General features: G+C 50.9%; 1 protein-coding gene across 8 annotated transcripts in view; it reads left to right on the forward strand.

Moving 5' to 3' along the window:
• Positions 1 to 27,733, forward strand: part of Ampd3 (adenosine monophosphate deaminase 3) — a 47,765-nt gene that overhangs the window by 16,153 nt on the left and 3,879 nt on the right. For all 8 annotated transcript variants that reach the window (XM_015997307.3, XM_015997305.3, XM_015997306.3 and 5 more), the window contains 11 exons: positions 5,872 to 6,076; positions 8,454 to 8,613; positions 10,939 to 11,158; positions 12,988 to 13,117; positions 18,190 to 18,384; positions 20,893 to 21,024; positions 21,479 to 21,642; positions 22,174 to 22,300; positions 23,679 to 23,842; positions 24,929 to 25,049; positions 25,829 to 26,002. In XM_015997307.3, the coding sequence (XP_015852793.1) occupies positions 5,872 to 6,076; positions 8,454 to 8,613; positions 10,939 to 11,158; positions 12,988 to 13,117; positions 18,190 to 18,384; positions 20,893 to 21,024; positions 21,479 to 21,642; positions 22,174 to 22,300; positions 23,679 to 23,842; positions 24,929 to 25,049; positions 25,829 to 26,002 (1,792 nt within the window). The remainder of the gene's footprint in view (positions 1 to 5,871; positions 6,077 to 8,453; positions 8,614 to 10,938; positions 11,159 to 12,987; positions 13,118 to 18,189; positions 18,385 to 20,892; positions 21,025 to 21,478; positions 21,643 to 22,173; positions 22,301 to 23,678; positions 23,843 to 24,928; positions 25,050 to 25,828; positions 26,003 to 27,733) is intronic.

The raw sequence follows: 27,733 nt of genomic DNA on the forward strand, positions 1-27,733 counted from the left end.
GTGACTGGATAACATGAGGATGGCCTGAGTCAGCCGGGGAGAATTTCAAATAATGTCCTGAGTGCTCTGACCAAGAGCTCGGGATTTAGGGATTTCATTGAGGAATGCCTTGGACAATTATTTTTAAAGAGTCAGGATATAAAGGGGGCAGACTTAGGGGAAGCATTTGGCTATTTAGAACAGCTGCCTCCCTGAGAATGTTTTGAGTAAAATCGATAAATGGGTATTTGTTATGAATTGAGCGGAGTATAGCTGAAGAGCCATTAAATTATCTTGTTTTATGAATCTTACTAAACCAGAGTGCATAACTCTTTTTTTTTTAGATTCATAGTTATTGACAAAGCTTTATTTGAAACATCCGATTCATCTGCTTTTACAGTAAAGAATAGAGATTGTAACATTAACTATAAAAGGGGCTGGGGAGATGGCGCCATTTAAAGCGCCTGCTGTATAAGCATGAGGTCCTGAGTTTGACCCTCAGCACCTACATAAAGAAAGTGGGCATGATTGTATGCCCCTACAATTGCACCTCTGCACGGGTGGAGGCAGGAGGATGCCTGGCTTTGCTGGCCAGCCAGGCTAGCTGAATTGGTAGCTGCAGGTTCAGTGAGAGACCCTGTCTCAAAAGCTTAGGTGGAGAACCATTAAGGAAGACAACTGATGTTGACCTCTGGCCTCTACATACATACACACAAACATGTGCATACTTACCTCACACATGTACATACACACGAGCATGCATGTACATACTTACAAAGTAAATAAATTGCAGTAAGGACTGTGCTTTTCTCTGACCACTGGGGTCTTTCAGGAAGAAAGACAGCTGGGCAGGGCTGGGGAAAGTGTGCTGAGGCCAGGGGAAGGGTGTGGAGGCAAATGGGGTCTGTCCTTGGTCAGGCTGGGAAAGGATGGAAAAGAAGCCTTCCGGTGATCAAGAGGAACCTAAGACAAATAAGGAAGGAGGGCTTGGGAGATGTGGAAGAGTTGAACCCTCCTAGTCAGGCTGCTGGTCACCTGGCCATGTCCACAGAATGAGCGGCCTCCACCCCTGTTGCCTACACATTGTCTGTAGGCACCTCTCAGGGCAGTTAGCCTGCAGAGTGCCCCATCGCCAGCTGTTTCCATGTCCTCCCCACACAGGCTGGGATCTCTGGTGTCGGGTGGACAGCGTGTGCCAGTTCTTCAGCTGCTCCTCTCCTTACACAGGGGTCTCATTTCCATGTGGAGCAGTTCGGTAACCACGATAAGCCAGCAGAGCAGCTGAGTCTGTGGAAGTGCAGAGACCTGGCCCACTCCCTAGCGAGCACAGCGTGCTATTAGCCATTCTTTGCTGGCTGCTTCCTCCAGCGTTAGCCTTGCTTTTCATCTGGAGGTGGAGGGACCACTGGGATGAACCCCCAAAACCTGCCATTCTGAAAAGCCCCTCCCACCCCGTCCCTGTTGCTCCATTGTTCCCATGCCCAGTCTGGATTAGGTGTCTCCTCTGGGATCCCAAAATACCCCATGACATGACCACATTGCATGTTCAACATCTGTCCAACTTTCCGGCCCATCTCTGTGATCCTAGTGAGCCTGTGGAATCTGGGGTTATATTTGATGTACCTGTCATTACCCAGGACCTGGGTATAAAGTGGGGTCACAAGTGGCCCCTTGCTTCACTGTGCATTTCTGAGAGCTTGATGAGAGCCTTGTATTGGCTCTTCTGCTTCCCTAGCTGGCCTTGGACAGACGCACAAGAGCAGAGGCTTCAGGAGGCTCTGAGAAGACCCTCCATGCTCACTTCTGGACTTGGGTTTAGTATGTGAATCAGATATTATGGGAAGGCTTTGGGGAAACGGGCCGAGTAGGAGTGGGAACATGATGAATGTCAGGGATAGTCAAGGAAGGGCTGTAGTGTAGGTGGGGACACTGGACTGGTACCGGGAGAGAACACACCAGCTTACCTTATTGTAAGAAGCTCCCTGTGGCCCGTGAAGATGAAGCTGCTTCCAAGCCCAGGCCTCAGGCTCGGTATGGAATTGGTGCTTTCACAGTGGCAAACCCTGCCAGCGCCTTGGCAAGCAGGCGATTTCTGCCAGGTGGTTGGAAGAAGGAAGGAACCAGCCAGCTGTGCCAGAGTGAGCTGGCTAATCCTGGTGCCCTAGAGGCTAGCACAAGGTGTGACAGGTGGGCTGTGGACAGACGGTTGAGTCCCTGGTGACGAAGTGTTTTATATTAGTGGCAACAGGTCACACTTTGTTCGACTCCGTGAGTGTTTGCACTGGCCTGGCCAGAGACAGGTGTTTGGTAAATGTTTACTGAATGATGCTTCACTCATAGTGTAGGGCTGGGCGCATAAGTCTGTCAGGTCTTCCAGCCAGAGGCCTCCTGGTTCTCTAAGTCTGCTGAAGCTTTTGGTACTTTTGGGTGACTTTTTTATTATTGTGACGCATGCAGGGCTCATACAGCTTTGTGAGGGAAAGAGTGTGTATATGGCATATGCGCGTGCGCGCTTCTGTGCACACACATGTAGAGGCCAGAGGTCTTTGCCAGATGTCTTCCTCTGTGGCTCTCTGTCTTATTTCTTTTAGACACTGTCTCTTACTGATCCTAAAGGTAGCCGTTCCATCTTGACTCACCAGCTGGCCTGCAAACCCTCAGAATTCTCCTGTTTCTGCCTCCCAAGGCTGGGACAAGCATGCGTCACCAACTCCCAGATTGTATGAGGGTTCTGGGATCTGAACTCAGGTCTTCATGACTGTGTGCCAGTCACTCTACCCTTGGGCCATCTCTCCATACCCCATAGGCAGAATTTTTTAAATGTCTCTCTCTGCCGAGATGCCGTGCTCTGATCTCCAGACTCTGTGTGTATAAGCTGTCACTCTTGTGATTACCCTGCAGGAAAGGTATCACCTGACATTAAGGTGGGGAGGGAGGTTGTCAGTGGGCCAGGTCTAATTACAAAGGCTGTCAAAACAACACTTGTCCAGGCTAAGCACAGAGGGGCAAGTCAGAGAGACTGGGAACACAGAACACTTAGGAGTTTCTTGCCTGAACACAGAGGGCTCTCCTCAAGGATCAGAGTGTTGTCTGTCGGGGCCAAGGTGACCTCTGGCCAAGTCACCAGGGAACTGGGGATCTCAGTCTTCACAGTCATGCAGAACTGAATTCTGCCAACAATCTGACTGGTCTTAGAAGAGAATTCTTTCCGGAGAGCTCAGTGTAGCCGATGTCTGTTTTGGCCTTTAGATGGCCCGAGCTTGGAGCTCTGCCAATCCCAGCTGACCTTCTCACCAGCAGAACTGGGGAGTCACAAGTGGGCATTGGTTCAAGTCACCAAGTCTGTGGCGATTTATTACACAGCAATAGACAATTGAATTTCTGCTTCCAGATGCCAACTCAGTGATTAACTGATGGTGATTCTATCCTCCACCCTGCCCCTCTCCAGGATGGTAGCCCTGAAGAGGTGACCCAGCCATTTTAAACTACCCTTGGACTTTTAAGTGTGAGCTCTCAGCCTGTGAATGTTTTTGTATGACAGTCTGTCTCATGTAGACCAGGCTGTCCTTGAACTCGCTGAATATTACACAGTGTCCTTTAATTTTCATCGTTCTATCTCTACCCCCTGATTGTTTTGATTACAGGTGTGTGTGTGTGTGTGTGTGTGTGTGTGTGTGTGTGTGTGTGTGACCATGCCTGATTTATGTGGTAGTGGGGATCAAACTCAGGACTTTAATGAATTCTAGGCAAGCACCCTACCAACTGAGCCATATCCCCACCCATGTGTGATGGTCTGGCTAGAGCCACAGTGAATATGGGCAAGAGGAGAGTTCTCTGGGTACCAGATGGTGGGTACTGGCTTCCTCAATGGAACAGATGTATTCATTCCTTTTGGGGCATTCATAGAAGAAGCCTCATAGATTCTTGATTTAGGCAATATTCCAGATTTTTTTTAACCTTTCTTACCTGTTGCTCACCTGAGAAGTTACCCATTGCTTCTTCTCAGTTGGGCTAGACTCCAGGCTAGACTGAGGCATAAGAGGATGATGTTGGTGTAGAGATGAAACAGTGATTGACAGGCATGGGTGTGACACAGAAATTGGAGTCTCATGGGATGAGCTGAGCTGAGTCAAGATGTCCAAACGATGCCCTTAGGGGAACCTCTGTGCTCAGGGTGCATCTAACAGCCAGGACTGGCTGGCTGGCCCACACTGGCATCTGTCCTCTTTGGTGCAGGGTGTTGGCTAAGTTCCAGGTGAAGGACAGCAGGCCAGGGGAAACCTGGGGTGGGGTTTCTGGTTGAGGTTCCTGAAGCAGCCTGGTTTGTCAGCCATGGGAGCCCCAGGAAGGTACCTCCTGAGAAGGGGCCAGTTCCATCTCTCAGCTGTAAGGAGCCTTGTCTCAGGGAGGTGGAAACTCAGGTCCTTAGGGTAGACAAGTGAGAGCCAGAGAGGCCCATGGCAAACAGGAAAGGTGAACTGGGTTCTGGAAGGTTGAGCAGGCAGAAGACCTGGATAGTGCCAGCTGGAAGCTGACTGCTTCTGGGTGAGCATGGGCCCACTTGGGACGGACTGATTTCCCATGCCCAGTGTCAACAGGGATGTCGTAGTTACTTTTCTATTGCTGTGAAGAGACATCATGACCAAGACAACTTACAGAAGAAATCGGTTAATTGGGGACTTGCTTACGGCTTCAGAGGGTGAGTTCAGCTGCTGCTGCTAGCTTTATCCCAGTGCGGAGTAATTCCTTCCTGAGGATCCCAGGACTTGGAGGGATGTCAACTGAAACATTTTTGATTTTGTTAACAAAGGAAGTCATCACAAGTCAGACTTACAAGTAACCATGAACTTGCAGCATTTTAAACCAGCCTTGAGGATTTGTCTTTCGGTGCCAGAACCGGAGGTCCAGGGTCCAGACTTCACACTGGTGCTGGTCAATTCCTCTCCTAGAGTAAAGACACATGCAGATCTGCACCAGCTCCGGCTGCTGCCAGGGTGGCAAAGGTCATGCTTGAGGAAGGAGAAGCCGCCTAATGGCTGGAGAAAGCAGCTGCCTTGCTGTGTGATTTTATGTAAGGCCCCTCTGTCTCTGGGCCCTAACCAAGGAGGTTGACAGATTGATTACTCCCATCCCTTCCGGTTCCTGTGCCCAGATTTGTAACTAAAATACAATGTTGTGTCTTTGTGTCCCTGTCCATAATCTTTCTGGAGATTTCCTTTGTCAGGGCTTAGGGTTCAGCTTATTTGAAGAGAGTGTGCTGCCCACACCTTGGGGAATGCCTCTCTGACCCAGTGTGACCTCCATGTCCATGCACCGTGGTAGTGGAGCCCCTGCAGTGTAGTGTGTATCTGTCTGTCTGTCTGTTCCCTGTCGCACTGACCCAGTGTTATGTGCCGTGAGTCCCCAAAACTCCACCCACAGCAGTGAGACATGACCATAGGCACAGTGTCTGGAAGGCTGGATCGAGGAAGTCATAAGCAACCAGAAACTTGTGTGTGTGTGCAGGTGCAGGGGTGGAGGCCAGAGGTCGATGTCGGCCTCTGTTGAGCTCCACCTTAGTTTTTGAGACAGTCCCTTCACTGAACCCGAAGGTCTCTGTTTCAGCTAAATTGATTGACAGAGAGATGCCCTGCCCCCCTGGCCCCGGGGTCCATTTGTGCTGGCTCACCCATGCCCGCAGTGATATCCAGCTCTTGTGTGGATGCTGGGGCTCTGAACCCGGGTCTTCATGCTTGTGCAGCAAGTGCTTTATCACTGAGCATCTCCCTAGCCCGCCAGAAGCTTCTTAGTGGTACCCAGCACCAGCGACTGACGGCAGCGGCATTTTCTGTCTCCTGAGACTCTCCCTGTTAGCAGCTGATGTCTCCCCTGTCCCTTGTTCTTGGCTCTTAGAAAGAAGAGTTTCAAGATGATCCGGTCGCAGTCTCTGTCCCTGCAGATGCCAACACAACAAGACTGGAAGGGCCCTCCAACTGTCAGTCCGGCCGTGTCTCCTGTAACCCCTCTGGTCCCCGGAGCCACTTCCAAGCCTGGGCCAGCACCCTATGCCATGCCCGAGTATCAGCGGGTCACTATCAGTGGAGATTACTGTGCGGGGGTAAGGTCATACCCACCCTTGAAGCCTGGCCCAGTGTGTGTGTCTGGGAGGTGGTGGAAGGGGGCCCCTAGTGGAGACTCTGGGGTGTGGGCATGTCTCAGGAGCTGCCCCATCCTGGTGTGCAAGACCAAAGGCTTCAGGCTGGCATGCTGTGGCTGTGGCTGTGCTCAGTCAGTTCTGTGTGTCCCCAGTCCAGAACTCTGCCCTCTGAGAAGGGTACCAACTAGATCCGTCAACATTCCCGGTGTCCATGGAGACTACGTGATGGTATTGAATGGTATAAAATTAGCTCTTACAAGCTTAGGTCAAATCTTTAAATGTAGGCTAGAAATCCCTCAACCAGCAAGAGAGGCTTTTGATGAGAAAATGAATAAACTTTTCTATTCAATAATCCCCTTAGAGATGATTCTGTATTAATTAATGAAAGCGCTCCCTTGTTCTTCTTTAGGAGTGCATAACATTTCATTGTGTGGTTGTACCACATGTATATTGACTTCTTGGGGATGGGCATTTAGATGGGAACTAATGCAGTTCTTTTTTGGCCAGGCTGCTGCTCTGCCAGCTCCTGGCTTTCAGCCTTGGCCTCCTGGCCTGGGCTTGGTGTCCACCTCATGCATGTGGGCAGAGTAGAGGATCGAAGTGGACTGCATGCATGCTGAAGGAATAGAGGAGCTGGCACAGTTACCTCCCCTCTTTCTTCCCTCTGTGTGCACAGCTAGAGCGCCGTGAGGCTGTGAGAGGCTCGCTGACCTTGCTGAGCCTGGTACCCAGAAGGTCTGGGGCTAGCCACTAGGCCTGCGGGGCCCACAAGCTTGGCTAATGGCTGCTCCTCCCCGGGGACCCTGCACCTTCTCTGAGCTCCTTGGTTACCTCCTGAGGCCCTTGTCAGGCAGAGTCCTTTGGCTTTTCTGTGGGTGGGGACATGGCTTTGTCTTAGCATGTGTCTGCTGTCCTGTCCCTGTGGCTGCTCTGAGGCCAGCCCCCTGGGAGGTGCAGAGAGAAATGAACACATCTTGTGTGGGTATTTGAGACAGAAAGGGAGCTGCTTCCACTTTAAAAAGCAAGGAGTCATATTTGGTGAAATGAATGAGAAAAACATATGTTGACTGCTTCTCCCTGGTGACAGAGTAGGACAAGGGAGACCGGAGGGTTTGTACTCATGGTCCTTTATTTATCCACCCCAAGGGCATCTGAAGCAATTAGGAGAAATGTGAATATCAGGGTCTTGGGAGACAGGTGCACAGATATCTGTAGATTCACAACATTTCAGTCAAACCAATGATGCTACGGAGGCAGAGGAGGAAAATTCCAGGCCCAGCTTCCCTCACTCTGCTCCTCCAGCTTCCTGCACCTCGCTGTTGGTGTCCCCTCCCTCCTGTCACGCCTGTCCATCTGCATCTCATCAAGCAAACACACACTTCAGTGACATTCATCCTCACTGGGTGACTAGGGTGATGGAGGCTGGGAGGGGGACCAGAGATCTCACAGGCCTCTGAGTGTGAGGCGAGCATCCTGAGGCTTTGTGGATCAGTCAGATCGGGGTCTGAAGTTGGACTTTGTAATCTCCTGGCAGTGATGGATCCTTTCTGGGCCTAGTTTCCCCAGTTAAGAAACAAAATGAAACCTATGGAACATCTAGTGCTAAAATGTGACTAAGAGCCCCGCTGACCTGATGAGTCGGGTGGTCGCCAGATTGACTGACAGCTCGGGATTGGCAGAGCAGCAGCCTGAGAACATAGATGCTTTGCTTTTAGCATCTGGGGATTCATGGAGTTTCTCAGCAGAAAATGATGGTGGTTATCCTTACCAGGGACAGGCCCCAGGCCCTGTATGCTGGGTGCAGCCACAGGCTTCTGGTTCAGTCAGGATCCTTGAGACTAGTCTGGGGTGTGCAGGCTGAATACCCGTCTCCCTTCTAGCAGCCCTATCTCTCTTCCTGTGTGTCCTGTGTCAGGGTCTCAGAATGCAGAACCCGGCTGTACTTCCAGTCTTGATTTATTGCAAAAAGGACATAGAGCAAGTCAGCAAAGGGGAGGGACCTGCAGGGTGAGGTCTGGGGTATCAGGACAGGCTCCAGTGGGTCCCTCCCAGTGAGGCACCAACACCTAGTGTCCATCAGGGAAGCTCATTAGAGACTTGGCTTTGCTCACACCTCTGCATAGCACATCCCCAATTCCGGACTCTTGGAAGGAACTCAGGTACCCAGCATAAATCCTAGTGTTTGTGTAAACAGATCACACCCAGTGAGCCCCTCATTGGTCTGATGGGAACTGTCCTGAAACCGGGTTCACGGAGGCCAGGCTTGCACAGGACCTCTCCAAGCACAGCTGTCTCTGGCTTGTGGGCAGACCCTCTCTTGCATGCCTTCTTGCTGCAGATCACTGTAGAAGACTATGAACAGGCTGCCAAGAGTCTGGCCAAGGCCCTGATGATCAGGGAGAAGTATGCACGGCTTGCCTACCACCGTTTCCCACGGACCACAGCCCAGTACCTGGCTCATCAAGGGGAAAGTGTACCTTTGGAAGAGGGTCTCCCAGGTATGGAGTCTTGGGAGCAAGTGGGATCCTATGTGTGGGCCTGACTCAGGAGTTGGTTGGGGCTTTTTGTTGGCTGCGTATTTTTCTACCAGTGGTGTTTTTTTTTTTTTTTTTTTTTTTTTAGGACTCTTGATGTGTTTGAAACAGTACAATCAAATGGCAGCACAGGGTGGGTTGGGTGGGATTAGATACAGTGCCCATGTGTCCTGGGCAGAGCAAGCAGACTATGAAGCGAAACACACTTGTATTCATATCGGGATCTTGCCAATTTCTTAGACCTTGAGCAAACTGCATCCCTAAATTTCAGTTTTGTGGTCTGAAAAATGCAATGCCAGCAAAAGCTGTCTCCCTGGGTGAGGTTGTGTGAATGTGTGTGGAGTGATTAGTACAGATCTGGCATCTAGAATGTTCCATAAATGGCAGCCACATTTATGCTGCAAATTTAGGGAAGGGGGATTAGAAAGGACACTTCCTGATGTAGTGAGGGACCCAGGAGCAGCAGAGGCTGGGAATGAAGTCACTAGAACAAGGGCATGGGGACCGTCACCCTTGAAATCCAAGGATGGGTGGGGATCAGAAGAGGAGCTGGGGATTGCATCCAGGCCAGAACCCTGGCCACCTTGGGGTAACGGGCGCTAGGTTGTCCCTGTTTCTGGCCCGGTCTGTGCTGAGTATCCGTTACTACCAGGGAGGGGCCTGGGTAAACCTCAGCCTCCCCAAGGCTATTTCCCTGTCTGTCTGAGGGACAGGACCCCAGCACTGGAGGGGCCGGGCGGGAATGACTGTCGGGTGTGTGCTTTGTATGGCAGAAGGCCCTTGTGTGGTGGGCTTGAGTGTGGTAAGGTGACACAGGCTTTGGGTCGGTGGGCTGTGGTTTCACACAGGCCTCTCCAACTCACTGCACCTTACACAACACTAGCACTATCTAGAGGTTCTTGGGCTGGCCTCCTGCTGTGCCTGATGGGCGTTAGCATCCTGCTCTGCTGTATTCTGCTTTCTCTGTAGCCATCACAGCTCAGGGTCAGCCTGTTCCAGAGTCTGAGGCAGGACACCCTGCCCTGGACCCTGAGTGCTTCTTCCAATCAGGAGCCAAAGTTCCTCCTGCCTGGCAGGCAGCCGGCCTGCAAGGTGCTGGCTGACTTGCTGTGTTTATTCCCTGGCCAGAGACAGCTGATTAGGAGCCCCAGAACTCAAAGACTAATGAGAATGCAGATGCTCTCGATAGCTGATGATTGTGTTCCCAGAAAACCAATTGGAGGCTGAAAATGTCCTAAGATGAAAAATGCATTTAATACATCCAACCTATGATAACCACACTCAGAACCATTTCTGTGCCCTACAGCTGGGCAAAATCATCAGCTACTTAGTAACGAAGTGCTGAATATCCCATGTAACTCAGTGAGTATTATGCTGGCTGACAGACACACTTCTGCACAATCCTAAAGTCAAAAGAAAAATCATTAAATCAAGCCATTGGAAGCAAGGCCCTATGGGCACACCTGCTTATACAGCATCTCCCTACCCACGCTTTTTACAGCCCTCACAGCAGCCTGCTGGGTAAGGGGTGTCTCAGGTGAAGACTCAGATCCGAGAGGCAAAGGGGTTTTCAGAGTCTCACAACCAGGAAATAGTGGAGGTGTTTTACTGCTTGGGTTGGGCTGACTCAACCCAGCTCCCTGCTGGCAAGCAACTCCATCCTGGGCACTTCCTGGGGATGTGGGGGATGGGGTGGGTAGGAGGGTGGGGTGTGTGTGTCAGGGGTGGGGGTGGATGGAGGCAAGGGTCTGGTCGCTGCTCCTTTTGCTCTTTGGGGGGACAAGGTGGCTTCTGTCTAATTCCTTGTCTGCCTTGGGCTCAGAAAAAAAATGTGAGAGGAGGGGCCAGTTATTCCCCTCAGACATTCCCAGTGTTGCCCATTCTCCCACTGGGAGAACACTCAGCCATTCTGTTCTAAAAACTCAAAATAATAAAACAAACATTCCTGGAGGCCAAGGAAGCTGAAGAAGGTGAAGTCCATTTTAATTAAGCTAAACATACAATTATGAACACATGCACACACACACATGCGCACACCACACACACACACACACACACACACACACACACACACACACACACACATACTGATGTGCCACCCTCAGGATAGGGTTGCCTAGAGACTGGACTATAGCAGCTAACAACACAAATCAGTGCAACTTCTGATACCCAAGGTGTGAAGAACAATTATTCCACGCAGTGCTGAGGGTTATACAGACAGACAAACAAACCCGGGAAGCTAACAGACCGCACAAGTGTCACTTGGCCATCGCTCATCCTGTTTTGCAGAATTCCACCCTCCCCCACTGCCCCAAGAAGACCCTTATTGCCTGGATGATGCGCCCCCCAACCTGGGCTATCTGGTCCGCATGCAGGGAGGCATTCTTTTTGTGTATGACAACCAGACGATGCTGGAACGCCAGGAGCCCCACAGCCTGCCCTATCCTGACCTGGAAACCTACATCGTGGACATGAGCCATATTCTGGCGCTCATCACCGATGGCCCCACGTAAGCCAGTTACCCCGACAACCCTTTTCATTGTGTGGGTGCTGTGGGAAGGAGCGGCAGGCTTTGATGCTTGCAAACCATCCTGGATTTTCCTTTTGGGGATGGTACAGGCTAGAGTTGTTACTGCTGGTCCCCGCTGCACACACATGTGTGGGAGCTTCTGTGTGCAGTGGCTACTTGTGTCCTTACATCTCTCCTCAGGCCAGGAAACACAGAAGAGAGCTGCCAGCCGGGGGCATGGGGGAGCAAGGAGGGAGCGATGAAGACTCTCTCTTCAGCTCTTGGGCTTCCTGTGTTTTTGAAAGTAGCATGCAGGGAGCCTGGGGCCCTTTGTGTCCCCACCCATGCTGGGGGGCTTGGCTGGAGCTGACCGAGCAGGTGGCTCTCTTCCTGGCAGGGATATGAGCTAAGCAATAGTGAAGGAGTCTGGGGAAGTGAAGGGCTGCCATAGTGCCATGTACCGCTCCTCTCAATCCTCCTGCCTTTTGGGGTTTGCTGTGAGGGGTGTAGTCTCTGAGAAAAAAAAAAGAGTAGGACTGGGGAGGGTGGCGAGCTAGCTCTTGGTCCTCACTGATCAGACGCCAGAACTAAGACCCCGGAGAGGGAGAAGGGACAGTTTCTGGGAAGCCTTCCTTGGCCAAGGGTGTGAACAGTGACTCTTGTCTGAGAAGTTGTCAAGGGGAGTCCTTCTTGGGACAAACACTGGACAGAGTGCCACTAACCTTCCTTTGCCACCCTGAGACCCTTGTGCTCATGCAGGGCTCGTCTCTGCATGTAGACGATGGCAGTGCTGTGGGGTGGCATTAAAAATGTCATTATTGCCACTTATTATATGTATATGGGTATATCTGCATATGAGGAGGCCAGAAGCAGCCAGGTCCCCTGGAGCTGGAGTTACAGGCACTTGTGGTTTGTAGACTTGGAATCGAACTCAGGTCTTCTGCCAGGACAATATGTGCTCTTAACCACTGAGCCCGCTCTAGCTCCAAGAAGCTGCTCTTTGTGGAGGCCTAGGGGACTAGATAAGAAGGCAGCTGCCTTTTGGGAATGCTGAGGAAGCAGGATGGCATGAATTGTGGTCAATTCTGTGTGGCTGGGCAGAATTGTGGGTTCTGAGCTGGGTGTGGGAGACAGCTGTAGCAGTGATGCTCACCTTGGCTGGCCGAGGAAAGCTCCTCTGCCAGTGCTTTCTCTGGGTGGGGAGCCTGGGGTGTCAGGCCAACAAAGCTTCCTGTCCCAGTGTCCCTCCCCCGCCCCTCACTGAAAATGTCCTCTTCCTGCAGGAGTCTCAGAGTTGAGGGATCTAGGGACTGACGGTTGGTCATGGGTGGATGGTTGGTGCCTCTGCATTCCAAGGTAGCCGGGCTGTACGAATAGTTTGACTGCTTTATTGATATTTCGGACCATGAATTCTATCTGTGAAGGATCCGGGTGGCTGAGGAGAGGTCAGGAAACAGAAGGAGGGCTACGCAGTCAGACACTGGCCTTGTTACATGTACTGTACTTGAGTCTGGGGTGCCACCATCTCCACAGTCACGCCCCGGGATGCTTATTCCTGTGCCAACTGTCCAAACATGTAAGACAACACAATTCTGCACGGGGGCCCAGAGTTGGGGCTTTCCGCCCCTGTGTCTTAACTGTCCCCTCACGGGCATGATGGCACATGCGTGCAGGCCAGGACTGAGGGAAGCTGGAAGCATCTCCCTTCTTCCTCCTCCACCCTATCAGAGCCTGACCCTTCCCCCCAGGGGTCACCGCTCTCTCTGGACATTGCTAACCCGCTGTTTGATGTGACTTCTTACTGTGGCCTCTCTCTCACCAACTGGCAGGAAAACCTATTGTCACCGGCGACTGAACTTTCTGGAATCCAAGTTCAGCCTTCATGAGATGTTAAACGAGATGTCAGAGTTCAAGGAATTGAAGAGTAACCCCCACAGAGACTTCTATAATGTGAGAAAGGTACGCCACGGCCAGTGTTCAAGCTGCTCACCTGGGTCTGTTTAGGGCCTGAGCTGGGTGAGCATCAGGTCTCTTGGCTGGTCAGGTTTCTTGGCCCGAGGAGCCTGGTATGATGAGATGCACATGTGCAGAAGGAAGACCGGTGAACTGGGGCTTCAGACGGCACAGTGCCACACTAGATCTGTGGTGGGATGCCTCTGCTGGTGGCTCTTTCTACGGCGTTGGAACATAGCCTGCTGACTGGTCCGAACAGTTAAGCACTGGTGTTTTTAGGGAAGCGGATGTGTTGGAGTCATCAGGGAGGAAAAGCTGGCAGGATGTCTTTGGACTAGGAGGTGGCAGGTTAAAGTGAGTCACTGAGCTGTGCCTGTCCCTGTCCCTCTTCTACCCAAGGAATGGCTGAGTGTCGCTGGCACCTTCTGCCTGCAGAGGTGGCAGCAAGGACAGGGGTGTGTGTGTGTGTGTGTGTGTGTGTGTGTGTGTGTGTGTGCGCGTGCGTGCATGCGTGCGTGTGTGTGTGTGTGTGTGTGTGTGTGTGTGTGTGTGTGTGTGTGTGCGTGTGCGCGCGTGCGTGTGTGAAAGGATCCTGGCCTGGAGACTTTGCACTTTCTTCCAGGTAAGTAAGACCCACTGAGACTTATTGACCATGGCGGATGGAGAGCAAGAGTCACTTCCGGCTGTCAAGAATTCCAGGGACAAGGGCTGTGATGGGCTGGGGAGTGGCTTCCAAGGAAAGGCCAGAGCTGAGCAGGGGAGGGTGTGTGGTGCGGGAAGGAAAGGGACAGTGGCATTCCTGTGGAGGGAGTGGCACATGCCAGCAGACGTCAGGAGGGAGCAGAGGAAGGAGAGAGGGCAAGCAGGTGGGGCTGGAACTTAGGTGCCAGCCCGGCCCGGCGGGTGGGGAGGCTGCAAGGCCGTGGGAAGGTTCTGAACAACGGAAGCCGATGGGCTTCTTAAGAATACCAGAAGTCTCAGACTGCACCAAGAGGCTTCAGAAGAGAGAGTAAGCCTCATGAGTTACGACAGGCTTTTATCTTGGATGCCTGGGCAGAGGTGAAAGGTCATGGTTAGACCACATACCTAGACAAAATAGCCACTGTGCTCAGTCAGGTGGTGTGCCTCAGTTACTGTAAGAACTCGGCACATACCTGGCAGGCCAGTGAAACACCTCACCGAGTCCAGCACAGCCCTGCCCTCTGCAGGTGTGAGTGCTCTGGGTCTGTCTCCTGATGCTTGGGGCCAGGGCGGCCTAGCTGACTGTGCTTCTGATATGGTTCTGTGGCCATCCCTGGACTACCCTTCACTATCCCTGGGCTGCTCCTTGGCCATGATGTGGGAGAGTGTCTTGGTATGAGACTGTCGGGGGAGCACAGAGATATTCTTGGGGTTTCCTGGCAGTCTGGGGTTGATCCTGCTCTATGACATAACAGTCTGGTTTGGGGCACCTTAGTTAGTCTGTAAACATGAGTCCAAAGCTGATGAGTTAGGCCTGTGCTTGTTCTTCCAGGGTGGGAGAGCTGGCCTGCTGGTTGCTGGATGCTTTATTACCCTCCTCAGAACCTGTGTCCTAGGGACAAGACTGGGATTTTAAAATCCACAGTGACTGGGAAGGGGCATCCTATTTCTGTGGCGGCTGTCAGGTCCAGAGCCAGGCTCTGAAGGCAGGAGCCTGGGACATGACATGTGTCTGTGTGGGTGGTAGGAATGAGTTATGACACTGTGAGCCCCAACTGGAAGGACCCTGTAACTGAGACACATGTTTTCTGCCCAGTGCTTAGAAAGAGGGGCTGTGTTTGCTACTTGTAGGTTGGGTATTAGATGAAAATGGGCATTGTCCACTTTAGTTAAAGTGTCACATCAGGGACACCATAGGTATCATCTGGGCCAAGCCTGACCAGTGAGGATCGGCTCCCTGAAGCTATTCAAGCTTAAAGAAAAAAGTGTTATTGATTACTCATGTCTGCATGGTTGTGGGAAGGGCCAGTGTTAGCTCAGGTCCCTGATATCAACCAGTCCTGTGTTGAAATGTTACTGTTTGTGTGAACCTGGATCTCATGTGAGTGTAGAGTATTCATGTAGATTTTTCTGGTGAATGGAAGACACTAATCTCCAATAAAGACCTTTTATACTTATTTCTAATAGAGTCACCTTTGAGATTCTGAAACTTGGACTGGGTGACTCCTGGATGGTCCAGCTGTTTTCATTCTCTATCCTGTGACTTATGGGAGCCACAGCAGGCAGTGTGTATAACCACAAAATCGAAGAAGAATGTGTGGAGTCATGCTGAGATAGTAGTTAGGCCACACTGCACTGAGCAAAGCCAGGCTACTCTTGTTTAGTCTCAGCTCTGAAGTGCTGGAGCCTCAGCCCTGCTCTGTGTGATGCTTCGGGTTTCACAGCTTTGAGTTGTTTCTGTCTCTCTTGGAGGAGTGTCAGAAACTGATGGCAGGAAGGACACTGATGAGTGAGCGATGTGTCCAACACCATGGGCTGGCTGGGATAATGTACACAGAGGTCCAGTAGATCAAATGTCTGATTGGCATGACTTACAGATGACCAAGCAGCTGCGGACAGCATTTCCTGGCTTGAGGTCAGTGCCTCCTCACCTCAGCCTTGGCAGACAGCCCAGTCAGCTGGGCTCCAGGGTGCAGGCTGGTGCCTGAGAGCACCTCTTGGTCTTCTTGAGCTCGTGCAAGGTGACCCAGCATGCCGACTGAGACTTAGTTACCTCTTCCCTTAGCCTGATAGATGGAACATAGTAAAAAGAGTAAGAATAGAGGCGAAAGGGCGATTGGAATTTTAGCAATTTTAGGAATGCCCTTGTCTTAGTTAGGGCTTCTATAGCTGTGAAGAGACACCATGACCATGGCAACTCTTATAAAGGAAAACATTTAATTGGGTAGCTTGTAGTTTCAGAGGTTCAGCCCATTATCATCATGGTGGGACATAGCAGTGTGCAGGCAGACATGGTGCTGGAGAAGGAGCTGAGAGTTCTACATCTTTGATCTTCAGGCAACAGGAAGTGAACCAAGACGCTGGGTGTGGCTTGAGCATATATGAGACCTCAAAGCCCACCTCCACAGTGACACACTTCTTCCAACAAGGCCACACCCACTCCAACAAAACCACACCTCCTAATCGTGCCACTCCCTATGAGCTTATGGGGGCCAATTACATTCAAACCACCATAGCCCTCACCCTAAGACTAATGATAGTGTTTAAAGAAAAAGAGAGCTCCAGCTTGTGTGTGCGGGGTTGGCAGAGTTGATGGAGGACGAGAGAAGTTGCAGGGACCAGGAAAGAGAGTTCTTGTGATTGTGAGGTTGGAGCACATCTGTTTGGAAGGTAGAACTGATGGGATTGGCTGGTGCCCGGAGAAGGGGATGGGCAGACTGAGCATCCCCCACTTTTTCATGGTGAACTTCTGAGTTCAGAATGTGCCATTTCTCAGACACCAAGGCCTGGGAGATGGTGAGGTTTGGGCTGTGGTCTGAGATGGAGAGTACAGTTTTGGGGGCACATTACATTTGAGTTCCTCAAATAGAGATGTCAGATAGTCAGCTAGTTAGCTCTGGAACTTTCAGCTGATGGTCCACATTTGGGAGTTGTTAGTGTAAAGAGAAAAGTTAAAGGCACAGATGCGGCCCAGGGAGGTGGTCGGTGGTTACAGCTCTTGGTGTTCTTGCAGAAGACACTGAAGTTCAGTTCCCAGCATTCATGGAAGGCAGCTCACAACTACGTGCAATTTCATCTCCAGGGGATCTAATGCCCTCTTCAGCACCCTCCCACCAGGCCCCCCCCCACTCTCTCAGTACCCTCTTCTCCCCAAGACTCCTCTCTCTCTCCTCTCCCCCTCTTTCATACACATTCGAGCACAATCACATACACATACATAAAGTAATCTTTACAGACACAAGTGTCCTAGGTCTGGGGTGAGGATCAGCTGTCACAGGAGATCAAGGAGGAGAGGCCAGAGGCAAAGGGACAGTCTGCTGTCCCGGGAGTTTAGCATGCTGTGGAAGACCTGAGGCATTCTACAAGGATGCCAAGATCCCACTGGGCTCCTTGCTGGTGCCTCCTTTGAGGAATCTGTTTCTACCAAGTGCAGGAGGACCCAAGCTCTAGGTTCCTGTCTGTGAGTTAGAATTGGCTCTGAGGTCTGAGTCCACACGTTGGCTTAGAGTCAGGACATCTGTTGCTGTATGGGGCTTGGAATTCCTGGGTTGGGGTGAGGTAGAATTGACAGAGAAAGGTACGGTGGCCATCCTTTTGCCTCTATTAGGGAGATTTCTTTGGGATTCCCAGAGAAGTCGGTGGGAAGAGTGGAGTTTCAATGGTTTTATGAAACCATTAGAACTGATGGCACCGTGGGTTTACTCATCCACCCATGACTCACCTGGTACTTTGGACCAATCCTTGGGGTAGGTGCTATAGACTTGGATGCAGTGGACCTGGTCCCCATCCTTGAGGAGCTCCCAGGTAGATAGGAACATAGGAGAGGGGTCAGGAGGATGTGCCCATCAGTGTGGATGGCTGTACTGAGTGCCCAGGCTGGGCCAGGGAGAGAGTGGCTTAGCTGTGCCCGGGGCATCAGGATTGGCCTCCAAGTGGAGGAAGCAGAATGAAACAGATGAACTTGGTGGGAAAGAAGACGACCTGCCAGACTGAGGAAAGGCATGGGCAGTGTGATACAGCACAGAGTAGCTTGGTGCCTGAGAAGCCACACCCACATGTGATGGGGTGGCAGGAAGGGGAGAATTAAGTTGCATGCAGCCTTGATTCCAGGTTAAGGTTTTGGGCTTCCCCCTGAGGATGTGAGGGCCATTGGGGGTTTGTCGAGAGGGGAAAATATAAACCAAAACAAAAATATCTTAATGCTGTTTGGAGGTAAGCTGGGTGGCACAGCTGTAGGGAAGGAGACTAGCTCTGAGGCCCGGGGGAAGGAAGGGGGATGGTGGGCACTGGCAACATCGCCCATGTAGTCTAAGACTCCGCTCCACATCGAGGGTTGCGGTTCTTTGGTCACTAGGGGAGGGGACCCTGCTCAGTGGCCAGTGGGGGATGTGTTCCAGGTGGACACGCATATTCACGCAGCGGCCTGCATGAATCAGAAGCACTTGCTGCGCTTTATCAAGCACACGTACCAGACAGAGCCTGACAGAACTGTGGCTGAGAAGCTAGGTCGGAAGATCACTCTACGGCAGGTGTTTGACAGCCTGCACATGGACCCCTACGACCTCACCGTGGACTCGCTGGACGTCCATGCGGTGAGTGAGCTTTGGCCCTGGCATCTCCAGCAGGGAGTGCTTGGACAGTGGGTGGCTGGGGAATCATCTTCCTCTTCTTGTAGTCAGGCTGCGGAAGGAATCTGGTGTTATTGAGTAACAGGGCCAGGAACAAACATGGGTCAAAGGAAGACTATGGCAGCATGAAGTCAGATGGTTCCAGGGTCTAATCGCACTTAGGAGTCTTGTGCCCGTGGGTGACTCACTTAAGCTTTTATTTTCTTGTCTATAAAATGGCGACTGTGGGGCTGGAGAGCCGGCCTTTAAGAGCACTTCCTGCTCTTGCAGAAGACAGGGATTCAGTTCTCAGAACCCATAGCTCACTATTGCCTATAACTACAGTTCCAGGAACCCCAGTGCCCTCTTCTGGCTTTTACAGGCACTGCATGCACTTGGAACACATCCAGCCAAATGGGCATACGCACAGAAGTAAAAAAATAAAATAAAAAAGATTTATAAAGTGATGACTATCATGAACCTTGCTAATTTTCAAAGTTGTTAAAATGCTGACTGATCTTGGAAAGAAAAATACTCAACTTTATATGGAAAAACAAAAGACCCAGGATAGCTAAAAGAATCCTATACGATAAAGCAACCCTTGGAGGCATCACCATCCCTGACCTCAAACTCTACTATAGAGCTATAGTAATAAAAACAGCTTGGTACTGGTATAAAAACCGACATACGGACCAATGGAATCGAATTGAAGACCCTGACATTAATCCATGCACATATGAACACCTGGTTTTTGACAAAGGAGCCAAAACTATACAATGGAACAAAGAAAGCATCTTCAACAAATGGTGCTGGCATAACTGGATGTCAATATGTAAAAGATTACAAATAGATCCGTATCTGTCACCATGCACAAAACTCAAGTCCAAGTGGATCAAAGACCTAAACATAAATCCAGTTACACTAAACTTAATAGAAAAGAAAATAGGAAGCACTCTTGAACGCATTGGCACCGGAGACCATTTCCTAAATAAAACACCAACAGCACAGACCTTGAGCACAACAATTAATAAATGGGACCTCTCGAAACTGAGAAGCTTTTGCAGGGCAAAAGACACAGTCAATAAGACAAAAAGACAGCCAACAGATTGGGAAAAGATCTTCACCAACCCCACATCTGACAGATGATTGATCTCCACAATATATAAAGAACTCAAGAAACTAGACATCAAAGTACTGAACAGTCCAATTAAAAAATGGGCTAAAGAGCTAAACAGAGAATTCACAAAACAAGAACTACAAATGGCTGAAAGACATTTAAAGAAATGCTCAACATCCTTAATCATCAGAGAAATGCAAATCAAAATGACTCTGAGATACCACCTTACACCTGTCAGAATGGCTACGATCAAAAACACCAATGACAACCAATGTTGGAGAGGATGTGGAGCAAAGGGAACACTCCTCCACTGTTGGTGGGAATGTAAACTTGTACAACCACTGTGGAAATCAGTATGGCGGTTTCCCAGAAAATTAGGAATCGAACTACCTCAAGACCCAGCCATCCCACTCTTGGGCATATACCCAAGGAATGTTGATTCATACCATAAAGATACATGCTCAGCTATGTTCATAGCAGAACTATTTGTAATAGCCAGAACCTGGAAACAACCTAGATGCCCATCAATGGAAGAATGGATGAAAAAAAATGTGGTACATATACACAATGGAGTACTACTCAGCAGAGAAAAACAATTTTCTGTGATGTGTGTGGCACATGTGTGTACATGTGTGTAGAGGCCTGAGGTCGATGCTGGGAATCATCCTGGATTGCTCTTCCACCTTATTCACTGAAGCAGGGTCTCTCAATCAAACTTAGAGCTCATTGACAGGGCTAGTCTTAGCCAGCCTCTTTGGGGATCCCCTCTCTCTGCCTTCTGAGGCTGGAATTACAGGTGGGGCCACTACAGCCACCTGGCATGTATGTGGGCTTCTGGGGATCCGAACTCTGGTCCATAGTGTGTGCAGTAAGCATATTAGCTGAAAGCCACCTTCCCTGATGCTAAACTTGTTATTTTTGACTGTTGAGTGGTCTTGTATGCTCTGTATGCCAGCTGCGTTCTCAGACCTCCAGGCACTTGGTACTCTGCCACGGTCCTGTCCAAAGAGTCCTGTGGCTGACTGAGGGGGACACGATCCTGGCAGTCAGGACTTCCTAGGTTTCATGCAGGAAATAACGTAGAGCTGAGCATGGTGACAGATGCCTGTAATCCTAGCACTCTGGAGGATGAGGCAGGATTGTAGTTTAAAGTTACCTTGCACTACAGAGTGAGACTTTATCTAAAAGAAAGGAAGGGAAGAAGGGAGGAAGGGAGGGAGGGAGGGAGGGAGGGAGGGAGGGAGGGAGGGAGGGAGGGAGAGAGATGGGGGTGACAACATTTTCCAGTGTGGCTGTCCTGTAATGGCGGCCTGGAGAAACATGTTTGGTAGTTACAGAGACGTGTGGTAGAGCCGGCTGGTGTTTCCTCCTTACAGGGCCGGCAGACATTCCACCGCTTTGACAAGTTCAACTCCAAGTACAACCCCGTGGGAGCCAGTGAGCTTCGGGACCTGTATCTGAAGACTGAAAACTTCCTGGGAGGAGAGTACTTTGCTCGGATGGTCAAGGTGAGTGAAAAAGTAGGGGCGTGTCTGACCTCTGTCTCTTCCTCTCCCTGAAGGCCTTCTACCATGCAGCACAGGCCAGTGCTGGTCTCCTGCTCTCAAGCATGGGCAGGGGAGGGGAGAGAAGCGGGGAGCTCGGAGCATCCTGGTGCCACCCCTGTCTGTTTGCAGCCTGAACTCAGCTGGTCGCAGGCTGGCTCCAGGTGGAGACATGGCTGCTGCCCAGCCTGGTTCTACAGCCAGGCCTGTTTCTACAGCATGCCGGTGTCACACCCTGGCCTCCCTCCCAGGAGAAGCCTCGGCTGGGGAGTGGGTGCTTTCATGGCAGCACCAGGGATTTAGATCAGCCCTCCCACCCAGGAGCAGGTAGCTAAAGGATCCCAGGGCCCACCTGGGGATTGGGGTCTCCCATGTGGCTGAGAGTCTCTTGGGCTGACTCAGTTCTTCTTGGTACCAGGAGGTGGCCCGGGAGCTGGAGGACAGCAAATACCAGTACTCAGAACCACGGCTCTCCATCTATGGCCGAAGTCCCCAAGAGTGGTCCAGCCTGGCTCGCTGGTTCATCCAGCACAAGGTCTACTCACCCAACATGCGCTGGATCATCCAGGTGCCCCGGATCTAGTAAGTACTGCTTGTCTGCCCTGGGTCCTTTGGGGACCACAGCCTGTCCTACACGGCTCCTATGCTATTGAGGGGAGGGGAGGGGGGCTGCTGCTTGGCTCTCAGCACACATCACTCATGCTTTTGAAGAATATATGGCAAGACCTTGGTGGGGGACTACCATCCTGCCTTCTTCTCATTGACTTGGGTGAGCCTGGGCCACAACATGCCCAGCAGTGTCCTGCCTTGCTGACCTCTCCCTGACGGCCACTCAGAGTGCCTCTGTCATCCCCAGCTGGGCTGGGCATGGGGTTTCGTCTGTTCACTGGAAATCAGAGGACTCTTTTATCAGATCTCACCCAGCCTGAATCCCACCCCTTTACTCTGGAAGTGGCCTCTGGCTTGATGGGCACAGGAAGAGGCGGATTTTGCACAGGAAGAGGCGGAGTTTGCACAACACTCACCACACTGGGTGTTTGTTTGCTCTGCTGAGAAAGTAACTGGCCCTCCTGGCAGATCAAGTCCTAACGAGCAAGCCTTTGATTTCCCCAGTGACATATTTAGGTCAAAGAAACTACTGCCCAACTTTGGGAGGATGCTGGAGAACATTTTCCTGCCCCTTTTCAAGGCTACCATCAACCCCCAAGATCACCGGGAGCTTCACCTCTTCCTCAAATACGTAAGTGTGGGGCCTCTGGTGAGCTCAGTGTGGCAGAGGAGGGCACACCTGCTCCACAGGGGCCCGGCCAGACTTCCTCCTCCTCCTCCCACTCTGCTTCCATCCCCAGCTCCTGGATCCCAGGCCTGGGCTGCCAGCTCCAAGCAGCTTTCTAAAGAGGAGGGGAGGCTGCTTCTCAGGGTCATGGTTGCTGGTGATGCTGTGTCTGTCCCCGGTAGAGAAGGGCAGCCATGGGCAAGAATCACCAGTGCTTAGCCTGGAGGCTGGAGATACCTGATTAAAGAAAAAGATTTCCCAGGTCTTTCCCAAGGGAGCAGAGATGCCTCTGGAGCCCCTGCTGTGCCTGGCCGGGGCCTCCTGGTCTGCTGTCAGGCATCCAGCTGGTGTCTCACGGCCATACCTGGCAAACCCAAAGGAATCCTCTACCCAAAGCCCCAAATCCAGCCCTTGTACCAGGCTTTTTCTTTTGGGGTCATCAACCAGCTCCCAAATCATGACACAGAGACTTAGTATTAGTTTTGACTGCTCGGCCTAGCTTAGGCACATTTCTGGCTAGCTTTTTTAACTTAAGTTAACCTGTTTCTCTTTATCTTCCTTTTGCCTCGGGGCTTATGACCTTTCTTACTTCTGTACATCTTACTCAACTGCTTCTCTGGTTGGCTGGCATCTGCCTGGCCGTTCAGGTGCCTTAAACAGGCAAGGTGAAACAGATGCACGATATCTTTACATTATTAAACACACATCCTTACATCATTAAGTGCAGCATAAACAAAAGTAACACACCTTTGCACAGTTAAAGTAATAGTCTGCAGCATAAACAAATGTAACCCATCTTTGCTTAGTTAAGATTCTACAAGCCCTGGAGCCTATATGGGCCCAGAGCCTGGTCATCCCACTTGGACAGCTTCCTAATTCACTTTGGTTCTGGTTTGCTCAACAATAAAATGAGGCTCCGATCCCCCCCCCCCCCCCAGTAACACTTGAGTACTAACTAGCTGGTGAGTTGGAAGGCCAGCAGGACTTGATGGACAGGAGTGGTGCATGGCATATCAAGTAGGTTCCCTCCCACCTCGGTCTGCCACTGCTGCTGTTGGCCTCTTAGGCATGGCAAAGGGAAAATTTGGCAGCTTGGACTCACCCTCATCTGGCCCAGCCTCATTGTGCCACACAGGGGCTGGGCATTCTCCAGGCTGGCCACTGGACCCATTGGGAACCCCTAAGGGACAGACTAGGGTGCTGTACCACATCTCTAGGCCTTTGGGGGATAAGACTGCAGAGGCCCAGGGTCTCCAACAGAAGTGAGAGCTTCTAAGCCCTGCCTGGAGCTGGGGGGAGTCCTGATTGATCCTCAATGTCAGCATCCTTACTTCCCAAACAGGTGACAGGGTTTGACAGCGTGGATGATGAGTCCAAGCACAGTGACCACATGTTCTCAGACAAGAGTCCCAGTCCAGACCTCTGGACCAGTGAGCAGAACCCACCCTACAGTTACTACCTGTACTACATGTATGCCAACATCATGGTGCTGAACAACCTTCGCAGGTGGGTGAGGTGGCCCTGGAATGAGCCCGTGTTCCACACACATGTGATCCATGGGTATGTGTTCACTTCTGCCAACACGCACACCCAAGTGGATTCTTAAATTTATCATGACTGCTCACACATGTGGGCATATGCACGAGAAGACTCATGCCAATACATATGTGCATCATATATGCAATAATGCTATACATTTGCACACATATGTTCATATGTACATATTCACCAGCAAATACCTCCATGTTGATCCCTGAGACAGGAATGACCTAGGACATGCCAACACATATGCATGCTTATTTACTCTGCAGCAATGTGATAAGCATGATAACTACCATGTGATAAACACAGTCTAGGCACAGGAGAGATGGTTGGTGTGTGTGTGTGTGTGTGTGTGTGTGTGTGTGTGTGTGTGTGTGTGTGTGTGTGTGTGTGAAGCAGATTCAATCTACACAAGCCTGAGGGTGGTCTCCTGTGCACAGATTCCACAAACCAGGGGAAGCACATGCTGGCAGGGGCCAGATACCCGGGACATAGGACACAGCTACATTCCCTTCTCTACAAGTCTAATTCCATATACCTTCTTTTGGGAGCACCGATTCCCACTGGCTAGCATGGAGCCAATCCAAGTTTGTGGTGTGGAGATTTAGAATGGGGTGGAGAGAAGGGCCTGAGACCAGGGTGGAGGAGGTCCTGAGCTGAGCTCTGGGAGACGGACTGTCCAGGTCTGACTCTGTCACTGGCCTGCTCAGTTTCTTTCAACACAGGTCACCCTCTGGGCCTTGCTCATTTCTATGGTAAAGAGTTTGGACTTGTTTCTCATGGTGGATGGAGGCCACAGTCCTGGAACTCGGGGAAGTGGGGAAGCGGGGAAGGATGGAGGAAGGCCGGGCCTCTCTATTGCCAGCCTCCTCTGCCCTGGACGTCAGGTCTCTTGGCTTCGGCATTGTAGGAAGGGCTGTTTCTAGGATGCACTGGCTTAGCTGTGCCGACCATGCCATGGGGATGTTCTCCCCTGGAGTGGGTCCTGGGCTGGGGGTGTGGCCAAGGTAAACCAGGGCCATGTCCTGACCTGGAGCCTCTCTTCCACAGAGAACGAGGCCTGAGCACGTTCCTGTTCCGGCCTCACTGTGGGGAGGCAGGCTCCATCACCCACCTAGTGTCCGCCTTCCTGACTGCTGACAACATTTCCCACGGGCTGCTCCTCAAGAAGGTAAGTGGGCCAGTCCCCGAGGCCATGCTAGGTGTGCTGGGTCCCCATCCACCCACTTAGAGTGTTTGCTGGTCAGTGGTGCAGGAGGGCCATGGCTCCTGGAGGGCTGGGCTACCTGGAGTCTTCTTAGGTTCACTCACTATTTATTTACATTTTTTTTTCATCTATTTTGATCATTATTCTTTCCCCCGCAATGCCTCCCCACCTCCCTTCACAACTCCATGTTCTCTTTCTCTCTCAACAACAAACAAAACAAACAAAGCAGGAAAAACAGCAAACAAAAGCAATTGGGTACAGCCAGGCCATGGTGGCGCACACCTTTAGTCCCAGCACTTAGGAAGCAGAGACAGGCGGATCTCTGTGAGTTCGAGGCCAGCCTGGGCTACAGAGGGAGTTCCAGGCCAGCCTATGGAGGGCGTTTTATATCCAAACCAATGAAAGGCTCAACTTGAACATTCTTTACACATATGGGGTTCTTCTGGCCTGCCCACCTCAGGGGGCCTGTGAGGAGTGTAAGATGTGGCCTCCTGCCCAGAGCTCTTCCCTACAATCTGGAGCCAAGAGTGGGTACTTCAAGCAGTGGGCAAGAGTCCCTTCATGTCATAGAGCGATGAGGGAACACAGGCAGTAGAGGACGGTGGGTCTGGGCATCCTGGCTTTCTTGGGCTTGGTGGAGACCCGTCCAGATGCTGCCCAGCCTCTGGTTTCCCTTGACAAGCGCTTCTCCCACACATCCCCTTGGGCACATGTCACATGAGTGTTTGTTGGTTCTTTTGCAGAGTCCTGTGTTGCAATATCTCTACTACCTTGCTCAGATCCCTATTGCCATGTCTCCTCTCAGCAACAACAGCCTGTTTCTGGAATATTCCAAGAACCCGCTTCGGGAATTCCTGCACAAAGGGCTGCATGTCTCGCTCTCCACCGATGACCCCATGCAGTTCCATTACACCAAGGTGAGGACGTGGGGGAAGTGCAGTGGTATCCCAGCAGGCATCAGGCCTGGCCTGCTCCCCGGCCCCTGCCACTGTGAAGATGTGAGCTCAGAGCCCAATTTTGTTGTGGGTGTCGTGTGGCTTGGTGAAGACAAGGGGTGGGCCTGTGGTGAGGGGAGTCTTTGCCTTTCCTCAAGTCCACCTTTTCTGGATGTACCTCTGTGATATTGGTACAGTTATTAGAACTCTCTGTATTGTATTTCCTTTTATTTGTGAAGTGGCCATAAAACCAGTTCTTCTTTAAGCTAATGGAGTCTAATAGTCTAATACACCATGCATTCAAAAATTGAGGCAAAATTTTTAAAATTAATAGTACTTGTCCCTTTAGGGGAGGGCAGGTTTCACTGTGTAGCCTTGGCTGGCTAGAACTTGATAAGTAGACCAGGCTGGCCTCGAAATCACAGAGATCTTCCTGTCTCTGCCTATGCCTCTGTAGTGCTGTGATTGAAGGCATGTGCCGCCACACCTGGCTTTGTTGATAGTATTTTTATGATTATGCTTTGGGTCTCTGGGAGGAGAGAAGGGAAAGATGATGTCATGCATGAGAACAGCCACAAGTGTTCCCAGAACATTCTACTGGTGTTGACAAGATCAGCCACTGATTAGCAAAAAATAGAAGCTACATTGTCCTGGGCGGAGCTTCTGCAGGCTTGCAGCGCCCTGACCCTTTACACCCAGGGTGAAAGCCATTTCGGAGCTTCCTCCCGTCTTTGTTGTGTCTATGGTGCTTTATGGTGTGAGAGGCTAGGGATGCTTTTAAAAATATTTACAAACTCACTTAAAACCAGTAATGTAACACCCTGGTTTCTTTCTTTCACCTTTACAAAACAGTAATGCATTGGTTTGATGCCTGTAATCCTAGCACTGGGGTGGGTGGGGGGGTGCTGAGGCAGTGGCCAGCCTGGGCTACAGATGAAAGCCTGCATCAAAACAAAAACAACCAAGAAACTAAAAACAACGATGACACCACACACACACACACACACACACACACACACCCTCCACCCATCCCAAAATAGTAATGGAATCATTAAGTATTGTATAAATAGCAAAAAATGTTATGAAAATATTTCCCAAAACAACAATCCCAAGAGGAGTGGCGTTGTTCTGCAGTTTGCTTGAATGTCTCACTTAATAGAAGACAGCTGGGTTCCCATCTCCGCCTCTGCATTCAATTTCTTGAAAAGTACCCGAAAGCAATTCTGCCTCACAACAGCCAGAGTTCCCAACTGGAGTTGGCAAAAGGTCTCTGAGTCCCAGAGGTCTTTGTAAGCACAGTTTAGCCCCTCAGCTGGAGGCGCTCTGGAGATAAAGGGCTGGTGATGGATGGCAGCTAGTTCCCAGCCAGGAGATAAGGCTGGGCCCTGGCTAAGCCCAGCCCCTTAGGGATTGCATCATCTCCCCACGTGGAGGGAGGGAGTCTTGTTCTTGTTTAATGTTACATTTTCCTCGTTTTAACTTTTATTTTTGAACATTTTTATAAAAATAGTATGTTAAATAAAAAGCAAAGCTAGCCAGCCATGGTGGCGCACGCCTTTAATCCTAGCACTCTGGAAGCAGAGGCAGGCAGGTCTCTGAGTTCGAAGCCAGCCTTGTCTACAGAAAGTTCCAGGAGAGCCAGGATTGTTACCCAGAGAAACCATGTCTCGAAAAACAAAAACCAAGCAAACAACAACAACAACAACAAAAGCA

This window comes from Peromyscus maniculatus, chromosome 1 (genome assembly GCF_049852395.1).
Source record: "Peromyscus maniculatus bairdii isolate BWxNUB_F1_BW_parent chromosome 1, HU_Pman_BW_mat_3.1, whole genome shotgun sequence".
Taxonomy (NCBI): domain Eukaryota; kingdom Metazoa; phylum Chordata; class Mammalia; order Rodentia; family Cricetidae; genus Peromyscus; species Peromyscus maniculatus.